The sequence below is a fragment of the Podarcis erhardii genome (assembly GCF_964252035.2).
Source record: "Podarcis erhardii genome assembly, chromosome: 1".
NCBI lineage: Eukaryota > Metazoa > Chordata > Lepidosauria > Squamata > Lacertidae > Podarcis > Podarcis erhardii.
This window is the reverse complement of record NC_138497.1, coordinates 125,834,945-125,858,528: the sequence shown is the minus strand read 5'-3', so window position 1 is coordinate 125,858,528 and position 23,584 is coordinate 125,834,945. Positions and strand designations below refer to the sequence as shown.

Sequence of the window (23,584 nt, the reverse complement as noted above, 5' to 3'; positions counted from 1 at the left end):
CATGCTGGCCACATGACCCGGAAGCTGTACGCCGGCTCCCTCAGCCAATAAAGCGAGATGAGCGCCACAACCCCAGAGTCAGTCATGACTGGACCTAGTGGTCAGGGGTCCCTTTACCTTTTATATGGGACCCAGCCAGGGCCGGATATAGGTTTGAGGAGGCCCTAAGCTACTGAAGATAATGGGGCCCTTTATATGTCCAGCTGTCCTTTGTCAACAACAAATTGTTGCTGTTTTTTGTGTTGCATATATGCTGTATGGTAATTTATGGACCTAATACAGGCATAGGCAAACTTGGTCCTTCAGATGTTTTGGGACTGCAATTCCCATCATCCCTAGTTTACAAGGCTAGTGGTCAGGGAAGATGGGAGTTATAGTCCCAGAAAATCTGGAGGGCCAAGTTTGTCTATGCCTGACCTAATATGTATCTAAAGCCATTTGCACATAACAAAATTTGTATTTTATCAAAGTAATCGTTGAACTGAAACCAGTGATATTTTAGGGAGGAAGCTAGCAGGCGGGCCCCATTACTTACATCAGTGATGGCCAACCTTGGCCATCACTTACTTACATCATAGGAGCCTACACAACACAAAACACTGTTGCTGTATGTAGATTTAATTTTATTTGGGTTTTTTTTTATCTTATATTTTGGAAATGTACATCCAGGTTTTTTTCCCTTAAAATTTTTTGGGGGGGTCCCCAAGAGAGTGGGGCCCTAAGCTATAGCTTGTTTAGCTTATACGTAAATTCAGCACTGGACCCAGCAAGGCAGCTGTGCAAATACATATAGTTAAGAGGTTTTCATGAAAAATGCCCCATGCACTCATCGGGGGAAGCTCAGGGGTGAGGCATCAGTGGAGGAGGCTCTATTCAACAACAACAACAACTTCATTATTTATACCCCGCCCATCTGACTGATGCAGATGCGCCACTGTGGGTTGCAAATGCTGTGGGTTGCGAATGATGCGGGTTGAGAATGTGCATCCCGCACGGATCACGTTCGCAACCCGAGTGTCCACTGTATATAAAAACATAATAAAACATTAAACATAAAAAACCCCTAGCCTTTATAGATGTCTCTTAAAGGTTGTATAATTACTTAACCCCTTGGGTCGGGGGTCACATAACTCCATGGCCCCCCATATTTTCCCAATGAAAATAGGGACATCCTAAGGAAAAGCGGCTGGGACGCGGGTGGCGCTGTGGGTAAAAGCCTCAGTGCCTAGGGCTTGCCAATTGAAAGGTCAGCGGTTCGAATCCCCGCGGCGGGGTGCGCTCCCGTTGCTCGGTCCCAGCGCCTGCCAACCTAGCAGTTCGAAAGCACCCCCGGGTGCAAGTAGATAAATAGGGACCGCTTACTGGCGGGAAGGTAAACGGCGTTTCCGTGTGCTGCGCTGGCTCGCCAGATGCAGCTTTGTCACGCTGGCCACGTGACCCGGAAGTGTCTCCGGACAGCGCTGGCCCCTGGCCTCTTGAGTGAGATGGGCGCACCAACCCCAGAGTCTGTCAAGACTGGCCCGTACGGGCAGGGGTACCTTTACCTTTACCTTTAAGGAAAAGTGGAACATTACAGGATCAAACCAGAAACTGGGACGGCTTAGGTAAATCAGGGACTGTCCCTGGAAAATAGGGACACTTGGAGGATCGGCCCTCTGTGTTTGGTGTCCTAGGTTGCATCCATAGTATTTGGAGCTGAGCGGTTGGAAATAATGAAGGCAGGGCTTTCTTTATTTCAGGGAGAACTCACTGGAACTTAGTTCCGGCACCTCTCAGGTGGGTTCTGGCACTTCTTCTGGCAAGTGCCGTTGCCATTCTAAGAGAATGAGGGAGGCTTTCATGGTGAGTTCTGGCACCTCTTTTTCTAGAAAAAATATCACTGTATGGCCTAATAAATGTGGGTTCAAAAAACAACAACACCTTGCCTCTTGTTTCTATTTCTTTTATGTCCTTACCGCACCTGCGGGTAGCAGTTGAATATGGCAATCTAGAGTCATGTGCATCTACATGCATTATAATTATGAGACCACAGATAGCAAGGCGGTGTTTACATCTGTCATATATTGCTGGCTGGCAGGCAAATGGACAAACAGGACCAGGAGAGTTGAAAGAAAAAATGCACGAGAGGCAAACTGGAGGAAAAACAGGAAGGTTTTGTGCAAGAATGCTGCAATAATTTGCCGCCAGCAGATTCCGCCCTCCCTCCAAGGGAACCACAATTTGTTGCTGAAGAAGGGCAGCATTTCAGGTTTTGATTAAGAGTCTCCCTCTGTTCAAATTTCACCTCATAGGTTAACTAAGTGGCATCTACAATTCCCAGAGTTCCCTGAGAAGAGGGGTTGCTAAACTACTCGGGGAACTGTAGCTATGTGGAGATGATACTGCTTTAAATGTACAGTGGTACCTCGGGTTAAGTACTTAATTTGTTCCGGAGGTCCGTACTTAACCTGAAACTGTTCTTAACCTGAAGCACCACTTTAGCTAATGGGACCTCCCACTGCTGCCACGCTGCCGGAGCACGATTTCTGTTCTCATCCTGAAGCAAAGTTCTTAACCTGAAGCACTATTTCTGGGTTAGTGGAATCTGTAACCTGAAGCGTTTGTAACCTGAAGTGTATGTAACCCGAGGTACCACTGTATAGTGTCAGCCTGGGTATGACTAACATTTCCTACAGCCATAGATCTGGTGTACTGAGCACTTTGTTTGCTGGGAAATTACGGTATATAAATGATGAACATTCTTCCTGAATTTATCCTGATTTGCTTGTGGTTATACATCTTCTAATTAATCAACCATTTATCCCACTCATTTTAAGTGCATTTCTGCATCTTTTCTAACCACAAAACCTGCACACGGAAGCTTATACCCAGAACAAACTTAGTTGCTCTCTAAGGTGCTACTGGACAATCTTTTATTTATTTCGACTGTGTCAGACCAACATGGCTACCTACCTGAATCTAGGACCACAAAACCTGTTATTGTTTTGAAAAGAAAGATGGGTGTGTTGCACAAACCTAAATTTCCAGTTTGGATTGAATCTCTCCTACAAAATACTGGCAGTCTGGAGGCGACCTATGACTTCTGCTGCGAAAACCGCACTTATGAAAGCCCACATGGTAGTGGTGTTACCCTGGCATGTGAGTGACTGCAAAGTTAGAGGTCACTTCCTAAGGCATAGAAAAATAAACAGGTGACCATTAGTAGGTGACTAAGAGGGCAGGTTTGGGATGCGGGTGGCGCTGTGGGTTAAACCACAGAGCCTAGGACTTGCCGATCAGAAGGTTGGCGGTTCGAATCCCCGCGACGGAGTGAGCTCCCATTGTTCAGTCCCTGCTCCTGCCCACCTAGCAGTTCAAAAGCACGTCAAGTGCAAGTAGATAAATAGGTACCACTCCGGTGGGAAGGTAAACGGCGTTTCTGTGCGCTGCTCTGGTTCGCCAGAAGCGGCTCAGTTATGCTGGCCACATGACCCGGAAGCTGTCTGCGGACAAACGCCAGCTCCCTCGGCCAGTAAAGCAAGATGAGTGCCACAACCCCAGAGTCGTCCTTGACTGGACTTAACAGCCAGGGGTCCCTTTACCTTTAAGAGGGCAGGAGGGAGGATGGTGAACATGAAGAACCTAGCGATGGAATGGGCAGAGCAATTTGGAAGATGATCTGAGATGCATAAATACCGTTTAACATTCTGCTGGATGAAGAGTTCTGAACACTGCGAAGGCTCGCTAGCTATTTTGTGGGCATTTTTGGGGGGGGGTCACTGCTGATAAAGGCGCTGTGCCTAACTGTGGCTCTCTCTCTCTCTCACGGACTGGCCCACAGGGCCTCCTTTGCTTTAAAATGCTTTATGGCTCAGTTAGTTTCCTTTAAGAACAGCACAATCTGATTCCCCACGTCCTCTTCCAATCAAACATATCCCGCATTATAGATTAATAATAATAATAATAATAATAATAATTTTTTATTTATACCCCCCTCCGCAGCCAAGACCGGGCGCAGGGCGGCTAACAACCAATAAAAAAACACAAGTTGATTAAAATACGATTTAAAAGATTAAGATACAACATTAAAACATTGGGATGCAGCTTCTTCACAGGAGGAGAAAGGAAACAGAAAGAGGGGTAGGGAAGTAAACGCGCGCACACACGCAATCCCGTTGCAAGCGGTTTCCCGAGGAATCCTTTCGAAAAAATAAAATATTAAGTGGATGCGGGGCGGGGGAAATGATCGCAGCCCCCACCTTCCCCAGCCTTGGTGTTGTTGGTTGGGGGTGGGGGGAATCAGCAGCGCGTTAAAAGGCAACAGCCAGCCATTCAGCGAGCCTTCCCCGAGACTCATGATGAGCTTGCAGTCCTGCCTCCCGGCGGGACAGGCTCGATCCTGCCCCGGAGAGCGAGGCAGGGGGAAAAGAGGGAAACGGGAGGGCGAGCGACTGTAAATATTCTAGGTCAGAGCACAAAAGAATCGCGGCCAACCAATCAGCGCCTCTTACGGGGCACTTTGTCACATTCAGTTCCATTCTGGTGTCTCCGCGTTCCACGGACCATTCCATTTTTCGGGGGGGGGGGAGGCTTTCTCGCCCTCCTTGCGCTTCTCCGGCGCCGTGGGGCCACGGAGCAGAACCGCTCCGGCGCAGCAGGATCCAAACACCGAGACCTTGGAGCTCGACTCGGACTCCTTTCTCCCCGCCTCTCTTTTCCGTACCTTTCGACGCGACTTTGCTTTCCCACCCCCCCCGCGCGGAGGAAATGGTCCGGCCCGGCTGGATATAAAACGACGGCGCCGGCACATGCTTCTTTTAGACGGAGAGCGAGCGCGCTTGGAGGGCGAAGCGGCGTGTTTGCGCGCTTGTGTGAAAGTGGCGCTGGGGTGCGGGGCAGCTGGCGAGTTGGGGGGGTTGGAGAGGAGGCGGCGGAGGAGGAAGCACCTTACTCGCTGTGCAATAATAGTCATAAGAGAAAAAGAGCGCCCCGATTTTCTTGCAGAGGGGAGGAAAAGGGAGCCTATAGCGAAGGTGCTTTTTCTCGTTCGCCAGTAGGGGCGGCGGCGGCGGCGGCGGCGAAAGCAGCAGCAGCAGCCAAGCCCCGTGCCTGTTTTAATCACAGCGCCCCGGCTCCCTCCTTCACCCGTCCAGCCTTACGAGGCTTGTGTGGTCAGCTGAGAGAGGGAGAAGCCAGCTTAAGAGTTTCAGAGAAGAGGGATCGCCGTGGGTGCCTCCTTCCTTCCTCATAAACACGCTTCCCCGCCGACCTCCCCAGAGTATATTGCACATTACTGTTGCCTTCTCCAAGGGCTGGTCAAACCCGATCTCGTCTAATCGCCCCCCCCCCCCCGCCACAGCTCCTGCCACCCCTGCCCTGTTTTCCTCCAAGTGTCCCTCTCGGCTAAGGGGGAGCTTTGTCTTGCTCACTCTGCCCCAGCAGCGCCCGTGCCTTCCTCCTGAAAAGCAAAGCAGCATGAGCATGGCAAACGAAACATACCTCCTCATAAAAGACATAAGGGCCGGACTGAAAAATTTAAATGTCATCTTTATTGTGCTAGAGATCGGTAAGTGGGGTCCCGTGGAACTGTCGTGCTTTTGTTTGTTTTTCACTCCCCGACTTCCTTGGCCCGCGTACTAGGTGTGCAAATGTGTGTGTGTGTGTGAGAGAGAGAGAGAGGAGTTGACACGTGTCCACTTTTCAGGGAAAAGAGTTGAGTCCACTTTCTCTAAATCTGTCCTTAAGTAGACCCACTTTTAGGGTCTAGAGTGGCTCCTTCCCTGGGCTTTGGCGAAAGTTGCAGGTCCTTTCGCGCCCAGGCAAAGTTGCAATTTCAAAAGGATGTTGTGTCCCCTTGTTCTAAGGACGTTTGCTCAAACCACCTTTCTTTTTCTCTCCCCCCCCCTGCTCCCCCCCCCTTTCCATATTCCCTTGCAGGCCGTGTCACCAAAACCAAAGATGGGCACGAAGTGCGGTCGTGCAAAGTAGCCGACAAGTCAGGCAGCATCCTCATCTCAGTGTGGGATGAACTTGGCAGCCTCATTCAGCCGGGAGATATTATCCGGTTAACCAAAGGGTATGTATGTGTTTCCGACAGTGGGGTTAGGCCGAGCGAGCCTCTGCCTAGCCGCTCTTTTGTTTCGTTGCTGAAGCAACTGGCTGACTCAGTGTGTTCCTGTTAACGCTTTGGGCTTCCTCTCCCTTTCTTAGAATCGTAATTGGTGTAGCAGGAGGAGGGGAAGGGAAAACAACATCTCGCGGGGCCAGATTAGAGGTGAAACCAGCGTGCTCATTTCCCCTTGCTGTGTGTATATAGAGGAAGTTGCCTTTTGCCTTTTGCTGGGCCCTTTATTATTATTTATTGCATTTAAAATCCCACCCATTTCTCCCAAGGAGCTCCAGGTATGGCAAGTACGGTTCTCCCCTGGCTCCATTAATCCCCACAACCACAACCCTGTGAGGTAGGTCTGGCTGAGAGGCCATGACTGGTCACCCATTGAGTCATAGAAGGGGTAGAGTTGGAGGCGACCCCGAGGGTCATCTAGTCGAACCCCCTGCAATAATAATAAAATAAGTAAATAATAATTTATTATTTAGACCCCCGCCCATCTGGCTGGGTTTCCCCAGCCACTCTGGGTGGCTCCCGACAGAATAAAGCATTGAAAACTTCCCTAAACAGGGCGGCCTTCAGATGCAATGCAGGAATCTTGGCTACAGCCGTCATAGTGGGTTAAGCAAGCAAGCTCCTTGTTTTCTCCTGCCCCTGGAGGTTAGGACCCAAATCAATGGGTTCAAATACAAATAAAGCATATTCCCTCCCATTCCGCTTTCGAGCCACTTGAATCCATTGGCTTGAGTCCTAGCCTCTGGGGCAGGAGAAAGCAAGGGGTTTCATGGCTGAGTGTGGATTTCAATCCTGGCTTCCTCTCACTGGCAGTGGGTCTCCTCTGACCGGCAGGGAAGAGTTCCGGAGCATGTGATCCCAGGTTCAAGCCCCAGAATCTCCAGGCAGGTGTCCGTCCCCCTCCCCCCATCTGGAATCCTGAAGAGCCACTGCCAATCGGCAATGCCAGGTTGGATGAACCCAGTGGTGATAATAATAATAATACAGTGGTACCTCGGGTTACATACACTTCAGGTTACAGACTCTGCTAACCCAGAAATATTACCTCGGGTTAAGAACTTTGTTTCAGGAGGAGAACAGAAATCGTGCAGCGGCGACGCAGTGGCAGCAGGAGGCCCCATTAGCTAAAGTGGTGCTTCAGGTTAAGAACAGTCTCAGGTTAAGAACAGACCTCTAGAACGAATTAAGTTCTTAACCCGAGGTACCACTGCAATAATATATTATTTATACCCCGCCCACCTGGCTGGGTTTCCCCAGCCACTCTGCGCGGCTCCCAACAGAATATTAAAAACACGATCAAACATCAAACACTAAAAACTTCCCTTAACAGGGCTGCCTTCAGATGTCTTCTAAAAGTCAGATAGTTGTTTATTTCCTTGACATCTGATGGGAGGGCATTCCATAGGGCGGGTGCCACTACCGAGAAGGCCCTCTGCCTGCTTCCCTGTAACCTCACTTCTTGCAGTGAGGGAAGGCCCTCGGCACTGGACCTCAGTGTCCGGGCAGAACGAGGGGGATGGAGACGCTCCTTCAGTTTGACGACTGAAGGGCGACCTGCATGCAGAGTGTGCGCATGCTCTTCTTCTGACCTTAGACATCTGTCGGGGCCTAGCTTTTAAAGCAAAGGGGACGTTTCCAGCCCCCCTTCCCAAACTTACTCGCCTCTCTACAGATGCTAGATTTAGAGGGAACCACGTGGGGAAGCAAGGCCCACTCCTCATTTCTCCTTGCCCCTCCTTCCCTTCCTTTGAACATGATTGGGGCAGATCCAGGATTTAAACAGATGGGTTTGCTGCTGTCACATCCGGCTTGGCTCACAAGGATGTAGCCTTGACCACACTGGTCGATGAGTCATCTCTTAAAAGCTGATGGCTTCTTAATTTCCTTAAAGGAAGCAATGAGACTCCCTCTTTTCCTGTACGTTCTGTTTTGAGCTGGAGAGGCTAAGAGTCATTTGGCTTATTTTAGTGGGTTCAGTAATAGCTGAAGCAGAACCCACACTTTGTGCCGTGCTAAAAAGTCCTGTGGAGATGAGGGAAGACTTTAAGGCACAGTGTGAGCCAGGGGAATTTTCTTCTCCCCCCCTGCAACCAGATTACTTCTTTGGGTAGGGGCTGTTTTGGAGTTCTGCAGAAGAAAAACTGCGCTCTCAACTTGCAGCTGCTGCATAAACACCTTCCTGTCCCCCAGGCCCCGGTTTCTCATTATTACAAAAATTAACGCTGCAACATTCCAACTCATTCATGCGGTTTTGCTGTTGGTAACATTCAGTGTTTCCCCAGCCCACAGGGATCTGCTTCCAAACACTTCACCCATCTAAATTGTCTGCGTGCCATGCCTGTATGACAGGCACACAATTCACCTCTGGTGTCATGCAGGCCCTAGGTTGGGTTATATATCCCTGGTCACATGACGAGGCAGGAACACAGATTTCCTGAGAAGCAAACCAGTCATACTTCAGGATTATTATATTTTAAAGGGTGCATACTTAAAGTGTGTTAAGTGGCCCAATATGTGGCTTGTTACACAGCTAAAATCTCAGGGCCAGCTATCCCCAGCCTCTTCCCTGTCTCCCTAGCAGAATAGGATCTGTGGATCTGAGCATGTTCCTTCTGGATAATCAAAGCCGTAGCTGGGCTTGCTTGCACAAGCCTTAACAAGTCACAAATGCCAGCATAGCCTTGTATGCCTGCTTTGAAATCTGATCTGTTAGGGGACCGAGGGTTCAACGCGATGTAGTTTTTAAAAGAAGCAACCAACTGTTTCTGCTTCCTCTTTCAATGAGCTCTCACCGTGCGCAATGGAGAGGTTGGCTTTCTTTAGCATGAAGAGAAGCAGAACTAGCAATTAGTAGGAAAAGCATCTGCTATATTTTCATGTGACAAACGCAGTCCAGAGGAACGCTGGTGGATCGCTGGGATTGCCATGTCAAATTGCTTTTTTAAACACAATTAAAAACCAAAAGTGTATTTACTTGCACTCAAAGAGGGTTGATCAATTGCTTTTGTTTTAATATTTTAAAGGTTTCAGATTGGTGGTGGCCTTTTCTGCTGTATTTCTGAGAGAGGGAGAAAATCCTGCCTGTATTTTGTGTGCGAGAGCTTTCTAGGTTTCGGCAAAGGAGGTCACATTTGCCTATGTTCTATGACCTACCTTGCAGGCAGGTTGTAAGGATTCCTGAGATAATGTTTGCAATCTGCTTTGAACGTGCAAAGGTATTCTAAAGCGCTAGGTACTTTTATTGTGAATGATGTTGAAACTGTAAGCACCAAGCGTTGTCTGTGAAAATAATACCCTCTTTGCAAAAGTCTATAGTCTGATCTTAAAGGGAAACGTAATCATTTCTTAAAAGAGTGAAATGGGATGTGTTCAAGAGACATAGAATTCCCATTGTGAGCTACAATTTAGTCTGTGCAAAAGTATTATTATTATTAATAATAATAATTGTAATAATAATAATAATTTCCTCCCAGCCACTCCCAGTACATACAAAAACATTGTTGTTGTTTAGTCATGTCCGACTCTTCGTGACCCCATGGACCAGAGCACGCCAGGCACTCCTGTCTTCCACAGCCTCCCACAGCTTGGTCAAACTCATGTTGGTAGCTTTGAGAACACTGTTCAACCATCTCGTCCTCTATCATCCCCTTCTCCTTGTGCCCTCCATCTTTCCCAACATCAGGGTCTTTTCCAGGGAGTCTTCTCTTCATAGTAAAACATTAAAAACCTCCTTAGGGCCATAACTTCTCCCTCCTTACATGGTGATGGCAGATTCCCATAGTCACCTGAAAGCCAATCAAAGAAGCTAAAATAACCCCTTTAACGGTTCCTTTTCCTTTGGATTAATGAGGTGTATGATAACAATGGCAGAGGGCAAGCAATGTCTCTAAGGCCACACGTACTGCTAGGATGGTGAGCAAATATTGTTTGTTGGAATTAGCCTGGGCTGACCTATGATCAACGAAAAAGTTCGTTGAGTGACCGTGAAGCAAATTATTCCCTGTCTAAAACCACACCTAGCTCACAGGCTTCTCCTGGAGACAAAATGTCAACCTGTCACCTAGAGCTCTTTGGGAGAAGGCTTGGATACAAATGTGACAAACATAAAAAAAGGAACTCGCAGTGGCCCACTTGGTACATAATGTTAAACCATGGGTTGTTTTGCAAACTGTTAAGGTCATCATGAGTTGTCCCACAAGTGATCAGCCAAACCATGGCTTGATTATCCAAAGTTTGGTTTCTTTCCCAGTGTGTGCGTGTGTGTGGTGGTTAAGAGAGGTAGTCTCGTAATCTGGGGAACTGGGTTCGATTCCCTGCTCCTCCACCTGCAGCTGCTGGGTGACCTTGGGTTAGTCACACTTCTTTGAAGTCTCTCAGCCCCACTCACCTCACAGAGTGTTTGTTGTGGGGGAGGAAGGGAAAGGAGAATGTTAGCCGCTTTGAGACTCCTTTGGGTAGTGATAAAGCGGGATACTAAATCCAAAATCTTCTCTTCGTCTTCTTCCTTATGCCTTTGAAAGTTGGTGAGCGTTTGTGGTGGGATGTCAAAAGAGACCATGGTTAAGGAAGAGGGCTGGGTTCATGGCATAACACCAAGCCGTAGTTAAAACAAACCAAGGGTTTGTTTTAATGTCAACAAGCAACCCTTGGCTTCAGACAAACCGCAGCTAAGTTCCTGGGCCGGGTTTGCTCACAACACTAAGCCATAGTTCCATAAACCATGGCTCAGTGTCGCATTCTAGCCAGGCTAGCAAGAACGTTAATTATTGGTTTCAGTGCAAAATACAACAATGGCTGCTTATTTAAGGCCATTTGGAGAGTTCCTGGTTGCCTATATTGCATGCACATGCCACTGGATTTCACCCCTAGGCTCATTTGTAATCTCTTCAAGTTACAACTTGGCACAAAATGCCGTGTTAAGGTCACTTTTCATTTGCGTCATCTTAGCAGAACTAATACGTGACTGACGGGTGGAGCTAATATAGAGTGGCTGGCTTACTTGTTTGGACACCAATAAAACGTATACCGCTTGTGCCAGCAGTCTGTGTGACAGCCTTAGAAACACTAGTGGCAGAGAGGCAGACTGTATCTTGGATGCCTACTAGTGGTTTATTGTTGAGCCTCAGGAACAGATCCCTTTACTAGCTTTATAAATAAAAATTGCATTTGTTAATGATCTTCTAAGAGCCAAACTGTAACTGAGCAGGTCTCCCAACCTGTGGGGGAAGGTAGTTATAAGTGCAATGTGAAAATCCAAACGTCATTTCCCCTCACATCATTTAGTTCAGGGTTCCCCAAATTTGGGTCTCCAGCTGTTTTGGGACTACAATTCCCATCATCCCTGACCAATGGTCCTGCTAGCAAGGGATGATGGGAGTTGTAGTCCCAAAACAGCTGGAGACCCAAGTTTGGGGAACCCTGTTTGGTTGTCCCTCTTTTTTGCATTTGGCAAAAAGAAAGAAAGGGAAAAACAGTTGATCGCTGGTTAAAAACCAAAGTTTGAAGGTCATGCACATGAATCAAAACAAACTTTCATTCTTGCAGGCAAATATTCACTACGTATAAAGGATTTACTTGTGGGAGATAGGGAATTCTGCCAAAGGATGTCTTTTGTTGCGCTTGCAGTAAATGGAAGCTTTCTTGTTTCTATACCCCAGTAGTGTCTCAAGTCCCCATTTGACAATGTTTGATTTGTGCTCTTTTCGTGTTTATACATCTATGCACATGTACGAGAGAGGGACAAATCATACATACACTCAGAGAATGTAGTAATGAAAGTGAATGATCTTGCAAGTCACACAGGGCGCTTCAGCAGAACGCTTGGTGTGTTGTTGCAAATGGCTTTTAATAAATGCTCCCGACTCAGTTAAAAGTTGGTCGTGCTGACGTACCATTGAGATGAGTGGGACCAATTACTTGCGGCCAATTTAAGTCCCACCGATTGTCGTGGCACTTAAATGTGCCTAACTTCATCTGAACTGGAGCTTTAACCCTCCAGCCCTCACAACTGTGCAAAACCTTTGGCTATACAGTAGCAAAAAAATAAAAATCCTGATGTGCAAAGCTATGGGTAGATCGGAGCTGCAATAAAACACCTGCTAAAAATTAAGCTGCTGGTGTCTTGTGTCAGCTCTGCTGTTAGGATTAATTGGCTGAACAATTTTCAGCATGTTTTGAAGCAGATAGACCCTCCAGATGTTCCCGCAATGCTGCTCTAAAGTGAAGGAAACTACTTTTTTTTAATGGCATTCCAGGAGAAAGCATGGATGCTGCAAGTATTGTCATACTAGCAGTGGCTGTACTAAAAGGGATTAGACAGGATAGGGGAGGAACAGTTCATCAATAGCTACTAGTCATGATGGGCAATGTGTTAGCTCCAGAATCAGAGACACCATGCATCTGATTACCATTGGAAAGCAGCAGCTTATGTTCTGCTTAAGGTTTTCTCAAAAGGCACCTGGTTAGCCATTGCGGGAAGTGGAAAGCTCTGTTAGATGGTCTGATTGTGCGGGGCACCCCATTGGATGAATGGGTGAGTCCTCGAGTGTGAGAGAATGCTTAAAATCCAACCATTGTAGTAACGACAGAACTTAGTTTGGTGCCAGAAAACCTCTGAGAGAGTTGTGTAACTTTGGGCGCGTGAACGGGCCAAGAAGCGAAACACCGCTCAGAGAAAGGCGATGTCACTGTGGACAGAGACAAATGGAACCAGTTGCGCATGTTCTTTTTTCTTTTTTCTTTTATTAAGTTTATTTTACAACACATAAACACACACAAACTCATAAAAATGTGCAATCGAAAACAAAGAACAAAAAACAATGAAATACAAATAAAACATAATAACATACACAAACTTACACATATCAAACAATCAACAGTGTGTGTGTATACAGTGGTACCTCAGGTTACATGCGCTTCAGGTTACATATGCTTCAGGTTACAGACTCGGCTAACCAGAAATAGTACTTTGGGTTAAGAACTTTGCTTCAGGATGAGAACAGAAATTGTGCTCCGGCAGCAGGAGGCCCCATTAACTAAAGTGGTGCTTCAGGTTAAGAACAGTTTCAGGTTAAGAACGGACCTCCAGAACGAAATAAGTACTTAACCTGAGGTACCACTGTGTGTGTGTGTGTGTGTGTGTGTGTGTGTGTGTGTGTGTGTGTAATTTCAATTCTTCTTTTCTTCCAATTGACTTCCTTCATCCTCTACATGGTTCTCTTTTCGTTTTCGGTAAACTGTCTCCTTCTTAGTTCATTATTACTCCTTTTTCTTTCTATTTTTAGCTTTTATACCATGATTTATTTTGCAGAAGTTAAATCGAAACAAGTCCAAGTATTAATTTGAGGGCACTGCTTTTTCAGGTATAATCTATATTTTCCCCATTCTTTTTGAAATTTTTGCTTGGGCTGACCCCTAATGGCTTCTGTCAATCTAGCCAATTCAATATAGTCAAATACTGTAATTTATCTTGCCACTCTTTTTTTGTCACCAGTTGCGCATGTTCTTTTGCACTGCCTCTGTCTGGTTTCAGACAATTCGATCTAGGTTGGTTGGTTGTAGGGAGTGGAATTCAGACATATGCAAGGTGGCTTTCCTAATGTTAGGAATAAGGGTTCGTGGATGCCGTACAACACTAACTTAAACGTTAGCCGCAGTGTTGCTGTTTTGTAATGATTGGGTTGTTTGTTTGTTTGTGTTGAACCCCATTGGAATCATGTACATAGGCCAATAAAGGTTTGAGCATCTGACTAAGAAATGACCTGTGAGTACAAAAACTTCAAGAAAGAATAGGGAAAATATTATAATTTACTTAGGAGATAAGCAGATGAAAACATTAGCAGGATTTTAATCCCACTTGTAATGTAACAAAACTATGGACAATATGGAGAGAGATAAAATATAGACTATGAAATAATATGCAGTTGAAAACGTTGACCGTAGGACCCACGGAGGGGATGGGAAGACTTGAAATTCAGAGAAATCTCTCTACAGTCGTACCTCTTGGTGTGTTTGCTTCACGTTGCGGCTTTTCTGGTTGTGAACGCAGCAAAACCAGAAGTTTATACTTCCAGGTTTCGCCACTTGTGCAGAAGAGTTCTGCACACTTTGCACATGCGCAGAAACGCTCTATTGCGCTTGCACAGAAGCGCCGCTCTAGTTGCGGACTTTTTGGGGTGCGAACGGCACCCCGGAACGGATCCTGTCTGCAACTAGAGGTACCACTGTATATGGATACGTATTTGGTTTTGTTATAAATTTATATCTGTAAAATCAAATAAAAACAATTTCAAAAAAGAAAGGAAGAAATGACCAGCCAGAAGCTGCTGTGCTGGCGAAATCTGAAAGCTGCACACTTAAGGTTAGCGCTAAAGTCCTATTGATTTTGGTGGTGTGTGTGGTCCACTCTCCCATTGGCTTTTTTTCTGAGAGGTATCAGTGCTTAACTTAACCCCCTCCCCTCCCCGCCACCAAACCCCAAACCCTGCTCAAGCCTGGACATTAATTACATTCCCCCTCCCGGTGCTTTCTAACGCTTCTGGTGTTTCTCTTGGCTAGGTACGCGTCTCTGTGGAAAGGATGTCTCACGCTTTACACCGGAAGGGGAGGCGAGCTTCAGAAAATTGGGGAGTGAGTATCTCGCTTTGCACACGTGCTCGGTTGCTCTCGAAGCCTTGCGCTTCGCAGGCTGGAGCGGTAGGTATCAAATGCCGCCTTGCAAGCGTCTGCCCAACCTGCCGTTGCTTTCTGGGGTTTAGCAAAGCACTCTCTGCCCAAAGAGCCTTGTCCCCGATCAGCTTGGCTTTCCTCGATCTCAATATTATTTTTTCGGACAAGCGTGTGGGGAACCCTGCCTGTGATTGCTTGTGTAACAGACGGCTTGCTCAGCCATGCATCCATCTGGCCTGAATGCCTTGACTTAGGTACACCTGCGAACAGGTAAGTGTTCAGCCGCCTAAGCTGTCTCCTTTGTTGTGGGTTAACGCATTGTCGTTTTCAAGGACTTGCAGCACCGAAAACTGAAGTCCTCTATTTAATCCACAGGCTAGGTACGGTAGAGGCAGCCGCATTGCGAGCTTCTACATTCTGGCTCTGGTAATGAGCTCCAGCCTTTTCCTGCGGGAGCCAGCCTCTCTAGGGGTGTAAAGGTAAATTTCCCCCTTCCGTCGAGCTAGAGCCTCTGGGGTCATAATGATGGCGGTTTAAGATGTCACGGGCAAATGCTGCTGGTTTGCTTTCTCGAGTATATGCCTTCGTCGTGACCAGGCAGTCTGTCGAGACCCGTAATAGAAAGTTTGGAAGTGGAGAGCTGAGCATTGTTGGCAAGCTGGAATGTGTCACTTTGGGGACTGGTTTACCTGGGCGCCTGTGTTTGTGTGGATGGGCAATCGCGGAATAACGCTTCATTGCATCAGATAGTCGCAACTTCCTGTATCCCGCCCCCCCCCCAGGCGCCTGCGATGTTCATTCGGGGTGAACCAGGCCAAAATGTGGAGGAATGTTGTGAAAACCTTACAGCTGTAGGAGGAGGACGTAGGAACCTGCCTTATGCTGGGGAGCCAGGCCATTGGTCCATTTAGCTCAGTATTATCCACTCTGATTGGCTGGCTTCCCAGGGTTTCAAGGCAGGGGTCTATGGCAGCTCCCTAGAAACACCAAGGATTAAACCTTTGGCATTCTACATGCCCAGCAGATGTTCTGTCGCTGAGCTGTGGCTCTTAGCCACAGAAAATCTGTCTAAGGCTATGTATGGCAGCGTTTGTGGTCTGATCTGCCGAAAGTGATACCTGATTATTCATAATTGAGGCCATTTTCATAATGTATTACAGGCATAGGCCAACTCGGCCCTCCAGATGTTTTGGGACTACAACTCCCATCACCCCTAGCTAGCAGGACCAGTGGTCAGGGATGATGGGAGTTGTAGTCCCAAAACATCCCGAGGGCCGAGTTGGCCTATGCCTGGTGTATTAGCTTCTGCTATATTGGGAGTGTTTCCCAAAATTGGAATGTCAGGGGGGATAGTCTAGGGTTAGTACTAACTCAGGAAATAAATCTTATTTCCCATCACTGCATAAAATTATTGCCCCATCGCCTCTTAATTTGAATGCCGTTGGAATGTTTTAATCTCAAAATAAATTACTGCAAGAATTAAAAAAACACATGCTTTTCGTCATCCCAAGTGATATCATTTTGAGAGGATTAGTGTAAGATTCTGGAATGTAGCTGACTGAAGTGCGGCTAGATCAGTCTTCAACCTGGTGCCACCTTAACTGCTTTGGACTGCAATTCCCATCAACCCTGGTCCAAATGGCTCTGCTGGTGGGAGCTGTGCTCCGACATAGGTGGATTGTACCCGGTAGTTAACATGGAGTGTTGCTTGTGCAGCTGGAATTATTTTAAAAATAGAATAAGGTGCATTGAACGAACAATAACCGGGAGTCACGGTTGGTTCTGTTTTGACGCCTGTGGTTCCTTTAGCTGAAAATGCAAAGCAGGCCTACAAGATGTTTCTGATGGTGACAAATGCCACTCAAGCTAAATTTTCTCCAGATTGAGAAATGCTTGAGAATTGCCTGGCTGGTTCCATGTTGGGCCCTACTTTATAGCACGACGCATTGCAGTGCGGAACAACTGTTGCTTTGCAGAGTTCGACTTTGTTGGAACTTAACAGTACAGGATTGCAGCCTTCGTTATGGATTTGGCGTTCTTAGGCCTTCCTGGTTTTTTTAAAAAAACTTCTGCAATCGGTTCTTGCCACTGACATCTTCTGCGTGGTCTGATTCTAGGCGTGCTTCGTTCGATGCAAGCTCCTCTTTAATTCAGCAAGACTTGGTCATAAGTGTTTTCAGCTATGTATCTTTTATGGCGAGGAACGGAATATTTGCTGTGTATCCCTTATGAAATAGACGAATAGACTGTTAAGTGTGACCCACCTGCTGATTTGCGGTCTTGCAAAAGGAAGCAGCGGCAACAACTTTTACGCATGCTTGGAGCATCAACGTATTTGGGTGCCAGTTCCGTTGGAATCGATACAATAGACTTCCAAGTGGAGCATGTGTAGAGCTGGGCTTGTTCATATCTCCTGGTCTAGTTTCTGGGATGGGAGTGGGGGTCAAGCATCTGGTGCGAACACCCTTACTGAGGGCTGGCGGCTCTGGAATTTAAAACAAGGCATGCACTGGTCCCTGGAAGTGGGATGAGGACAGCTGAGGAAAGAAATCTCCACACTCCCTCTCACCAGCTTGTTTTTCTTTGCAGGTTCTGCATGGTGTACTCGGAAGTGCCGAACTTCAGTGAGCCCAGCTCAGATCACCCTGGGCAGCCCAGCAAAGTGGTATGTGCAGTCTTGTGTAGCATCATAACATGTCCACAAGTGAGGCGCAGACAAACCCTTAACAGCGTGGCCTATACAGTGGTACCTCAGGTTACAGATGCTTCAGGTTACAGACGCTTCAGGTTACAGACTCCGCTAACCCAGAAATAGTACCTCGGGTTAAGAACTTTGCTTCAGGATGGGAACAGAAGTCGTGCGGCGGCAGCGGAAGGCCCCATTAGCTAAAGTGGTGCTTCAGGTTAAGAACAGTTTCAGGTTAAGAACGGACCTCCGGAACGAATTAAGTTCTTAACCCGAGGTACCACTGTACAGGAGTGGGTTTCTCCTGTTGGAGGAGAGGAGCATCTTAAAGAGGAACAAGAATTAGCTTATGTTTGGGGCGTCTTGTGGATACAGTGGTACCTCTGGTTAAGAATTTAATTCGTTCCGGAGGTCCGTTCTTAACCTGTTCTTAACCTGAGGTACCACTTTAGCTAATGGGGCCTTGCATCCCCGCTGCACAATTTCTGTTCTCATCCTGAGGTAAAGTTCTTAACCCAAGGTACTACTTCTGGGTTAGCGGAGTCTGTAACCTGAAGCGTCTCTAACCTGAGGTACCACTGTACTGTTTATCCAAGCCCCCACAGTTCTTTCTATACCATGGTTGTCTTAATCTCTCTCTCTCTCTCTCCATTCCTTTTAAAGGCCCAGGGTGAGCAGAGTAACAATTCCCTCTCATCAACTAATCTGAGTTCTTGTACTTTTGGCCCTACTGGTAAGTGAGCGTGCGTTGTAAAATAATAATAATAAAGTTTCTGTCTTGGAAACAAAGGTTCAGGAACACCTGTGGCGGCAGGTTTAAACTATGGTTTACGGGAACAAAGATCGGAAGCCTATTGTTCGATCTCTGCAGCTTTCCACAAACCACAGTTGAAACCAGTTTTAAGCTGGTTCGGGCTTAAACCAGAAATCGGATGCTTCCTGTCTCTTCTGACCGGGCCAGAAGAGGGAAGTGTGTTTGTTCCTCACGCTCAAGCATGCTTATTCTTGTAATGTTAAAACACTGGTTTAGCATTGACATCCAAACTGGGCCTATGGGTTGGATTCAGAAGGAAAGTAGTTGAGCTGTGGGTTAACGCCCCCACCCCTCTGACTCTTCACTCTGGCACAGTTGGACCTGTAACAACCTTCCTGCTCAGGTTGTGGCTTAAAGGGCACCTGGTGATTGGGAAGGGTGAGTCGTCAGGCAGTACTGGGGCAAGAAAGTTTGGTTCCCCCAACTACCCATTGTGTTTGTCTTGCTTCTTGGGAGATGGTACTTCCATACAGGAAGGAGGAAACAGCAGGTAGGGTGTGGAGAAGCTGATACCTGGGGGTTGTGGGAATGTTGTGGATAGTAGGAGAGGCTATATTGATTAAATATCATTCTTCCTCACTCACGCTAGTGAGACAAGTAGCAGAACACATTCCCCTTCCAACAGGAAGCTAATTTGCAGATTCATTTGAGTCTCTTTAGTTAAGCAATCCAGTCTGGCTTGCCCAGATTGGATTATTTCTGGTCAGTCCCCTTTTGATCCCTCTCAAGCTGAAAGGATGCTTCGTTGCCACCTTCTATTACTACTACTACTAATTTATTATTTGTAGCCCGCCCATCTGGCTGGGTTTCCCCAGCCACTCTGGGCGGCTTCCATAGAAACCAAAAATACAGTAAAATATCACAGATTAAAAACTTCCCTGAACAGAGCTGCCTTAAGATGTCTTCTGAAGTCAAGCTCCCATTTCCTTTGAGCGCTGTGCAGGTTTCAGCAAAACAACAACAAACAACCTATGGTTACATGAAACATCCTCAATAAACACACAAGATGTAACCGGCTGTACTTTTGAATAAATAAGGTATACTGTTCATTGTATCAAATTGTAGATTTCAACGGAAGTCTCATAAAGTTCAACGGAAAAAGCAGAAGACCCAGTGGATCATTTCATTCTCTAGTCATAAGGTCCATGTATGTATAAGTGTCTATTCCACCTGTCTGTTCATACAGTAAGTGTTACTGCAATCACTACTATGCTATAAGATCCACTGTATGCCTGTTCTGCTGATGAAGCCTAGGATGGCGAAACAAGGCTAATATTCTGGAAATCCTTGCCTTAGACTCTGTGAAAGGATTCTGTGGATCTGTAACAACCCTTCTTGTGGATTATTGGACTCTATGAACTTTAAGAGACTTCCGCTGAAATCTACAATTTGATACAATGAATAGTATACCTTCTTTATTCAAAAGTACAGCCGGTTACGTCTTGTGTGTTTATTGTGCAGGTTTCAGCAGCATCCCAGAGCATTTTGCTATATCTGGGGTTTATACAGCGCTGGGAGAAGTTGCTCCTCCTGCTGCTAAGACACCAAAACACATGTCTTCCCTTGTTTTCTCCTTGCCGTTGGTTACTGTTGGCATGTGGATGGCAAAGCAAGCTGCTGATAGGGACTTCGTGGTCTCTGCAGACACCTTCCCAGCTCACCTCAACCTCTAACGCTCAGCGAATTGTGAGAGAGGGCAGCTTCCTATACATGCAAAGCAGTCTCCGGGACCAAGAAGCTGCAGCTTAGAATGTCTGACGCGCGAATGTCTTGTGTCTCTGTGTTGTCTTTTATTCTTCTTATTTGCTTTTGTAGGAAATGGTTTGCCAGCAGGACCTGAGCTGAGCGGAGTATCATCTACTTATAATCATGTCTCCTCCTCCTCCTCCTCCTATGCAGGTACTGGGAGGGTTGGCGGGCGGGGACCCGCCCCTCCTTCAGTGCCGTCCAATCACACACGCCCCCCACAAAGCACAATGAGTAACGGGAGGGATCCCCGCAGAGCCTCAAAAAGATGACCCGGCCAAAAGACTCACTTGTCCGCCTAAACTCTGTATACGCCCTACTTGAACACTTAATTGCACTTTTATTTATGGTTAACTGTGGGGGGGGGCGAAGTTTGGTCTACTAGTTCTCTACCTTCTGTTGTCCAGAGAAGAGCATTTCCTCCCTGCCATACACCTTTCTCTCTCTTCGCCATGCTCCCCCCAGGCTGAAAAATCCAGTGAAGCTGCTGATAACCACATGAGTCCGGGGCGGGGGGAAATGTCTTAAAATAAGGGTCGTAGATGGAAATTGGGATTCCTTGTTGTGCATCAGATGTTCATTTCCAAAACAAACCTTGAGTGTGGTTGAATGCTTGTTTTTCTTTTCTTCTCCTTTTCCTTTTTTCGGTTAAGTTTGAACCGCCTAGCCTTAAGGTGTGTTAATATCGTCTTTCTGCTGCCCTGACCAACTCCCATCGCAGCTAATGGAGGCTGGCGGATGGAACAAGGGTCAACTGCTCTGTTTAACCTGTGTGAATTAAAATTGCCCCGTGAGAAATGGAGACGGTCTGCCCAATGGTATCATAAAAAAGGGGGCTGGTGTTTTCCCTCTGGTGGGGTGGGGTAAGTGATGGTGGCTGCATTCGACTAGAGAAGGCCCACCTTCTCGTGCCAAACTATGCCTGCTGCTTCTCCAGCATCTATTTTAAAATCCCAGATTCTCTCCAGGAATGCAAAACCCACCTCTTTAGTTCAGTAGGCGCTGCTGCACGAGAAACAAATTGAAATTCTTAATGTTCCTCTTGGATCGCTTGCAATTGACCTTCATGGAAGCTGTGATGGCATCTGAAGATCCAGTAGGATACGACTTTCATAAAGCACAGCTTCTCAGAAGCCAGAGAGATTTTTTGCCACTCGGTTCTGCAAACTGCATAAATCGGCCATTTTTTTCCAGCCCTGCCAGTGTGGTCCCGTCCCCCCCCCCCGTCCCCCCCAGTGACGGATGGTGGTTTCAAGTTTATTCTGTTGAGAGCGGTGATGGGAGAAAAAGGAAGGGAATCCCCATACACAGAGAAACCGTATACCAGGCAGAAATCTGGCTTGAGCTGTTCTTCTTGACACACTGGTTTTCTTTTTGGAGCCCTCCATCCCACAAGTGTGTGTATTTAGTGGGGGGGGGGGCATTCAACCTCACCTTTGCAGCCCAGGGAGTGTTTTACCTCTGTATCCTGCTGATGGTTTCAGCCGGTGCAAAGTGTGTTTGGAGCGAAGAACTAAAACGAAACCTGTGTATACGATTTGTGCCGATGCCTGCTTCTCTTGCGAGAGCCGCCCTCAAAATTCTCAAGGGCCAATTTGCACACGTAACGCTTTCTGCTTCTAGAGCTAATACCTCAGTTTCTAGAAAGGGCAGCCTTGTGCGAATTGTTTTCAAGCTGCTGAGTTCGGAAAGGGGGAAAATAACTCCCGGGGTCATGAAAAATATGTGCGGTTTTTCCTTTTTATATTGTAAGCATTCTCAGTGTGTCTTTGTACTGGGTAACCCTAGAATTATTTTCAATTATTTTTGTTTGGGGGGGAAGAGAGAAATCTTATTTGGAATTCATTCAAATGCTGTAAAATGACTGTTTTTCCTTCTCTTTTTGTTTGTTATATTCTTGAAGCGGACCTCATAAATAAAAGTTGCACTAACCATGTAAAGCAAAAAGCAAAAAACCCCACCATTTCCCCCCTTGTCAAGATCATTTTCTGCTCTGAAATGTGTGTGTTTGATTTCATCTGTAACGATGCTTATTTGGAAGCAGGTCTAATCAACTACCATATTTATTGTTCTATAAGACTCACTTTTCCCCTCCTAAAAAGTAAGGGGAAATGTGTGTGCGTCTTATGGAGCGGATGCAGGCTGCGCAGCTATCCCAGAAGCCAGAACAGCAAGAGGGATTGCTGCTTTCACTGCGTAGCGATCCCTCTTGCTGTTCTGGCTTCTGAGATTCAGAATATTTTTTTCTTGTTTTCCTCCTCCAAAAACTAGGTGCGTCTTGTGGTCTGGTGCATCCTATAGAGTGAAAAATACAGTATATTTCCAAGAATATATAGGAGTGTGGGGTGTGTTCCTTGCCTGGCATCACTCTTAATCTGCAAACTTTTGATGAGCGTTTTTGCCATCTTCATCTTTCTTGTTTACAAAGGCTTCCTTTGCTTATAAAACAGAAAGCAGTAATAGCATTAAGGATATAAATAAAAATACAGCAATGAGCATGGGTTTTAGTTCTGCCTGCATTGTGATCCTGCAAAATTCTGATCTGTGCTTCAGTAAGTGGGCACTATTGGAAAGCTTGCCATTCCAAAACAAGTTCTTCAGTAGCAGCAGCTCAGGGGGAAGCTGTGTCGGCTCACTTCTTAAAGGGCATTGAGGTAGTCGGTGTGGTGTTCTCCAAACACTGTGTGCTTCAACTTCCACCCTCTCTCATCGTTGGCCATTCTGGCTGGAGCCGATGGGATTTGGGAATCTCAGCAACAGCAGGCTGGCTCCCTCAGATAGAGGTGATCTGGGGGTAACTGGGAAATAGCCTCCCAGTTGTGTAGAACTTGAAGCGTTCATTGGTTTACAACCACCAGTCCCAGGCCATCGTAAACAGGTAAAGTATAAAATATCAAAACAAAGGGGTGCTGGTTGAGATTGGCACAACGGAAGCTTGTCTCTTTAGGGTGAACTTGCCAGCTAACCTACCCTCTTTAGTTACATGTGGATGAGCTATGCTTTGAGCCCAAATGCTGGCTGCTCACAAAACAGATACATTAGAAGCATCGTACATGGTTGAAATCGCTAATTTGCGAGGAAGAGAAGCAAACTTGCTTGACTTCAGTGCTGTGTTCTGTTTGGTTTGTCGTGAGCATTGTAAGGACCAGCTCAATGAAACCTTGATGTTTAAAGAGAGGTTCTGGTAAAAAACAGGCAGAGCTGTTCTGGGAAGACACCATTTCGCAGATGAACCCAAGAACATATTTATGGTTAGTAATATATCCATATGTATTTCCAGATTTTAAGTGTCTTGCTGTCCTTGATTAATCACTTTGTTCTTTTAAATTTTCTTAAGGGGAAACTGCATCAAGCCAAGAGAACTTGGGCTGAGGCGACACGGGAGGAGCCTCTATACTTCTGGATATTTCTTCAGTCCCCCACTCCCTGTTATGTAGTTGATAAGAATACATATGGCTCTCGCTCATAATATAGCCTCAGCGCCCCACATGGGAAGAAGAAAACCTGTCTAACCCTTGACAGTTGCTTGGTTCATGACATAGAGGAAGGTTGAACAATTCTGCTAGGA

General features: G+C 46.5%; 1 protein-coding gene across 4 annotated transcripts; it reads left to right on the top strand.

Annotated features, from left to right (window-relative positions):
* The first annotated feature begins 5,103 nt into the window (after positions 1–5,103).
* NABP1 (nucleic acid binding protein 1) lies at positions 5,104–23,485 on the top strand. 4 transcript variants are annotated; one of them, XR_014153326.1, is made up of 8 exons: positions 5,326–5,545; positions 5,917–6,055; positions 14,660–14,731; positions 17,360–17,435; positions 18,120–18,189; positions 20,086–20,169; positions 23,160–23,267; positions 23,354–23,485. XR_014153326.1 is itself a non-coding variant. In XM_081850015.1 (7 exons), the coding sequence occupies exons 1-7, from the start codon at positions 5,455–5,457 to the stop codon at positions 23,386–23,388; spliced, it is 567 nt and encodes a 188-aa protein (XP_081706141.1). In that variant the 5' UTR covers positions 5,326–5,454; the 3' UTR covers positions 23,389–23,485. The 4 variants fall into 4 exon arrangements, 3 of the variants coding, with proteins under 3 accessions (XP_081706143.1, XP_081706141.1, XP_081706142.1); XM_081850015.1 differs by lacking the exon at positions 23,160–23,267; XM_081850016.1 differs by lacking the exon at positions 23,354–23,485 and having other exon boundaries at positions 23,151–23,267.
* The last annotated feature ends 99 nt before the right edge of the window (positions 23,486–23,584 follow it).

Excerpts from the sequence above, each read along its gene's own strand:
- NABP1 (XM_081850017.1), top strand. The coding sequence starts at position 5,455 with ATGAGCATGGCAAACGAAACATACCTCCTCATAAAAGACATAAGGGCC. Across the intron at positions 14,732-17,359 it reads GAGCTTCAGAAAATTGGGGA|GTTCTGCATGGTGTACTCGG; the intron begins GTGAGTATCTCG and ends TTTTCTTTGCAG. Across the intron at positions 18,190-20,085 it reads TTGTACTTTTGGCCCTACTG|GAAATGGTTTGCCAGCAGGA; the intron begins GTAAGTGAGCGT and ends TTGCTTTTGTAG.